This window comes from Alosa sapidissima, chromosome 20 (assembly GCF_018492685.1).
Source record: "Alosa sapidissima isolate fAloSap1 chromosome 20, fAloSap1.pri, whole genome shotgun sequence".
Lineage (NCBI taxonomy): Eukaryota > Metazoa > Chordata > Actinopteri > Clupeiformes > Clupeidae > Alosa > Alosa sapidissima.
The window spans coordinates 2,174,092-2,178,154 of record NC_055976.1 but is presented as its reverse complement, the minus strand read 5'-3'; the positions used below and the strand labels follow the sequence as shown (position 1 = coordinate 2,178,154).

The 4,063-nt window shown below is 46.7% G+C and overlaps 1 protein-coding gene across 1 annotated transcript; it reads right to left on the bottom strand.

The window, feature by feature from the left end:
• Positions 1-840: 840 nt before the first annotated feature.
• On the bottom strand, positions 841-3,836 carry LOC121694912. The gene is made up of 3 exons (XM_042075310.1): positions 3,278-3,836; positions 1,592-1,701; positions 841-948 (listed from the first exon to the last, which is right to left on the bottom strand). The coding sequence occupies exons 1-3, from the start codon at positions 3,834-3,836 to the stop codon at positions 841-843; spliced, it is 777 nt and encodes a 258-aa protein (XP_041931244.1).
• Between the last annotated feature and the right edge of the window lie 227 nt (positions 3,837-4,063).

Sequence of the window (4,063 nt, the reverse complement as noted above, 5' to 3'; positions counted from 1 at the left end):
AAAATGTGATTTTGAACAAGTAGCCTGATAATGTGCTGGTGGTAAGGTTCGCAAAATAGTGATTTATTTATTTATTAATTTTTTTAAAGACTTTTTATGCCTTTAATTTGATAGGACAGTGGAGATTGACAGGAAGTGAGTGGGAGAGAGAGTCGGGGAGGGATTCGAACGGGGCGGGAATCGAACCCAGTTCGCCGGCGTACGGTGCAGGTGCCCCAGCCAGTTACTGGCGCCCAAAATAGTGATTTTTGAAAATTTTCATATGAAGAACAGGACCTTCGATATATGGCCACAAGATTGAGTGAAACATAAAACAATGATCATTTTAATTTTAGAATCCTTATTTCTGTCAGGTCCATTAAGTCAAGAACAACACAGGCAATAAAAATTCTTTAGGAAATTTTATTGAATATATTACAAATTAAATTTGGCGGTATGGCTCTGTTCAGAGGGGTCCCCAGACCTTTCATGAGCACCATGAAAGAGCAGTGAGCCTGGGGACAGCAGCAGCATTAGGGGGCGCTCACACAGTTGAGCGAGCTAAACTATTCCCCCCAAACAGACCATACCTGGCAATCCTCTTGTGACCAATCAACACAAGATGATGGAATTAAGTAGCCTTTAAGCACAGGGGAGCAGAGCACATAAGTCAGGAAACAGAGCAGGGAGCAGAGCACATAGGGCAAGAAGCAGATCAGGGAGCAGAGCTCATAGCTTTCAGAGCGTCAAGAATGGCGCAAACATCAGGAAGAAGGTAACGTTCATATGCAGTAGACGTCCATCGGCCCATGGCTTTTAGGGTTGAAACAGGAGCAGATGCCGCCGCAGTAGTTGCGGCCCCTATACGCAGAAAATGGGCTGTATAACGGTCTGGAGGCAGTCTGCAGAATTGGCAGAGGAGGCGTAGATGAGATGCAAACCAGGCTCCTGAGTGACAAACAGCGGCTCCTGCGGACCAGCACGAGGACGGCTCCTCAAGTAGGTCAGCATGGATGATAGAGGACAAAAGACAGTATTAGACTCCGATATATATACAACTACACCTTCACTATTTCTATCTGATTTGGAGTGTTTGAGAAACAAGGTGAAATGGTGATCATTAATCGAAACATCAGAAATGGTGAGATCGTGATTTGGGTCAAAGAAACACGTGCGTGAAGAGATTTCGCCACCCCTTAGGAACCCAAAGAAAGCTGTGAGAATGACTGTCTCTAACATTTGATCTGTGTAAGGCCCAAAACACACTTCCCTCAAACGTGATATAATTGTATTAACTAAAGGTAATGTGAAAGGGAGACGTTTATCATTGCCTCGAGGTGACTCCTTTTTGAGGCCATTCAGCAGGAGGCGTATGGATGGGTTTTCCAGAATGCTGGTAACGGATGGATCCAGGCAGCGTAGATGGAATTGGATGCCAGCGACAGTACTTTTGATGGAAGAGGCTGCATTTTTCGAGACTCAAAGCAATGGACTATAAATGCACTAACACAGGATATATTCACAGGCAGAGCGGCTACAGATAAAGTAGCACAAAATGTGGTGAAATAAGACCAAGCTGAGTCGTACGCTTTTAATGTAAATTTAAACAGACCTCCACGCATACATAAGATTGCAGCGGATCATTTAATCTAAAATGGTTTGGCTGAACGGGGGGCATTCCAGGCTTGACTGGGCTGCTTCTGGACACAGGCGATGGAATTTCTGTAAATTAATTCGAGAGAGAGAATCGGCCACTTGATTATTTAAACCAGGGATATGAGTTGCGTGAAAGGTATAATTGCCCAAAATTGACAGCCATGTAAGACGTCTCATGAATCTATTAATGATTGGAATAGATGAGCGCATCTTGTTAATGATGTTAACAGTTGCCTCGTTGTCGCAGAAAAACAGAATTTGTTTCCTAGCCCAATGTTTACCCCAGAGAATGCAAGCTACAACAATAGGATACAACTCTAGTAGGGCTGTTGAGGATTCATTGGCAGGCAAGTTGACTAATTCTTTCGGCCAAGCGCTTGCAAACCATTCGTTATTGAAGACCCCTCCAAACCCTACGGAGGGCGCAGCATCCGTATACAGATTGAGCGCTGGAGACGATTCCAGAAAATCATTATGAAAAAATGAAATGCCATTCCAATTATCCAAGAGCAAAGACCAAAATTGTATCTCTGATCTACATCCTGCGTCTAAAGAAACAACGTCATTGAGATCTTTAACTGATTTGGATAAGTCAAGAAGCCTGGGTATGAATGACCTGCCTTGAGGAATAACTCTCATCGCGAAATTAAGATGGCCTAGAAGAGAGAGCAGTTCCCTTTTGGAGAATGACTTTGAATCTTGAGCTGCATGCATAACCTGTCTTATGCGGGATAATTTCTCAAGGGGAAGCGAGGCTTGCATTAGGTCGGAATTCAGGGTGATGCCCAGAAACTCTAGAACCTTAACGGGACCTAGGGTCTTCTCCTCTGAGAGAGGAACACCCAAATCCGAAAAAGTTCGCTTGAGTGCCGAGATGGAAAAATCTGACTTGGCTGCAAAGAAACCTTGAACAAGACCAGTCAATAAATAATCCATGAAACAGCGGTTAGGATGCTTTTTCAATGACCGACCCAGCTTAGGGACGTTGACAGGCGTTGATAGTTTTATTTCTTTCGCTCTTTCATGAAGCGAGTTCTCCTCGGACACACCGACTTGGGGTGGGCATCCCCGCAGTAGCTACAGACGTGAAGATATTTACAGTTATACATCCTGCAAACATTCTCATTAAAATTGTAACAGAGAGGAGTGCTATTCACCTGGGAGCCAGGATTGCGGCTCGGGCCAGGATGGGAAGGGCGAGAGGCAGTTTTTGGACACAGAGAAGAGGAGTGCGCAAGAGAGCCACAGATAGAGCAAGACAGGACTTGGTGGCCTGTGAAGTGCCTACTTATCAGCGCGAGGTCGACCGCGGACCAGTCCAGTCTTTGATTGAAGCGCTGGATGAACATTGCGGCCTTTGCAGAAAATGATTTGTGGTACTCAAACAATGTTCCCCCATAGGAGAAAGCTAGGTCGGAAATAATTGCGAGATAATTATCAAGTTCGGCTCTACGAGCCGGATAGACTTCGCAAATTACGTCTCTGTATACCCCAAAGGCTATGCAGAACTCGGGAAAGGTCAGAGTCTTAATCAGTCTAGGGTCCCCATCCTTTAACGTGACTGATATGTCGCCACAGTCTACGACACGCCGCTCGCACAATTCAGAGCCCAGCAGAATTTTCACGAGATTGATATCGTTACCTGCTAATATTTGGCTCCTCAAGTGATGAGGGATGGCAGAAGACGGTGGGAAGAAGGGCGAGCCCGTGGTTAGGGGTACAGCGGTGGCCAGGGACCTTCTGGGAATGAACTCTGGAGTGACGTCATCACGCTGAGGCTGGTGCTGGAGGTGACGCAGTTCAGGTGCGGTGGAGACTCCTGATGCGGAAATGACGGTCGGTGAAGACGAAGGTCTGATGGCGTCGCTTTCCAGCGTGGAAATCCTGGCCGTCATGTCAAGGAGTGATGCTTGAATGTTAGACAGCGCTGCAATCACTGGGTCATTGGCTGGAGGTGTGCTTGGACCCGGACGAACTTGGCCACCGGCCCGTTTGTGTGCAGTACCGGCTGGCTCGATATGTTTCCTTTTTTGAGTTTGCTTTCTTCCGGATGTTTGGGGAGTAGGAAGCCCAGGCAGGATGTCGGCAGCCGGTGGGATGTCCTGGGAGTCGCAGAGGAGGACAAATAGATCCTCATGAGAGGCGCCGATTGGAGGCTGGATGTTGGAGGTTAGATCCTCGTCGACAGTGGTGGAAGTCATGGCCGTCAGAAAGGTGAGTAAGACCACACAGATTTTAGATAATGACAGTAGCATGAGCTTGGTATGCATTAACGAGTTGAGTTGCATAAATGCGAGCAGCAAGCAGTTAGGAATAACTAAAGCAGCTTTAAATAAGGCGCCCTGTTTGGATGTAGCCATTTAGAAGTGAGGGGAGTGCGAGGGGAGTGCGAAGGGAGTTGACAGCTGATCAGCTGACGCCCATAGCG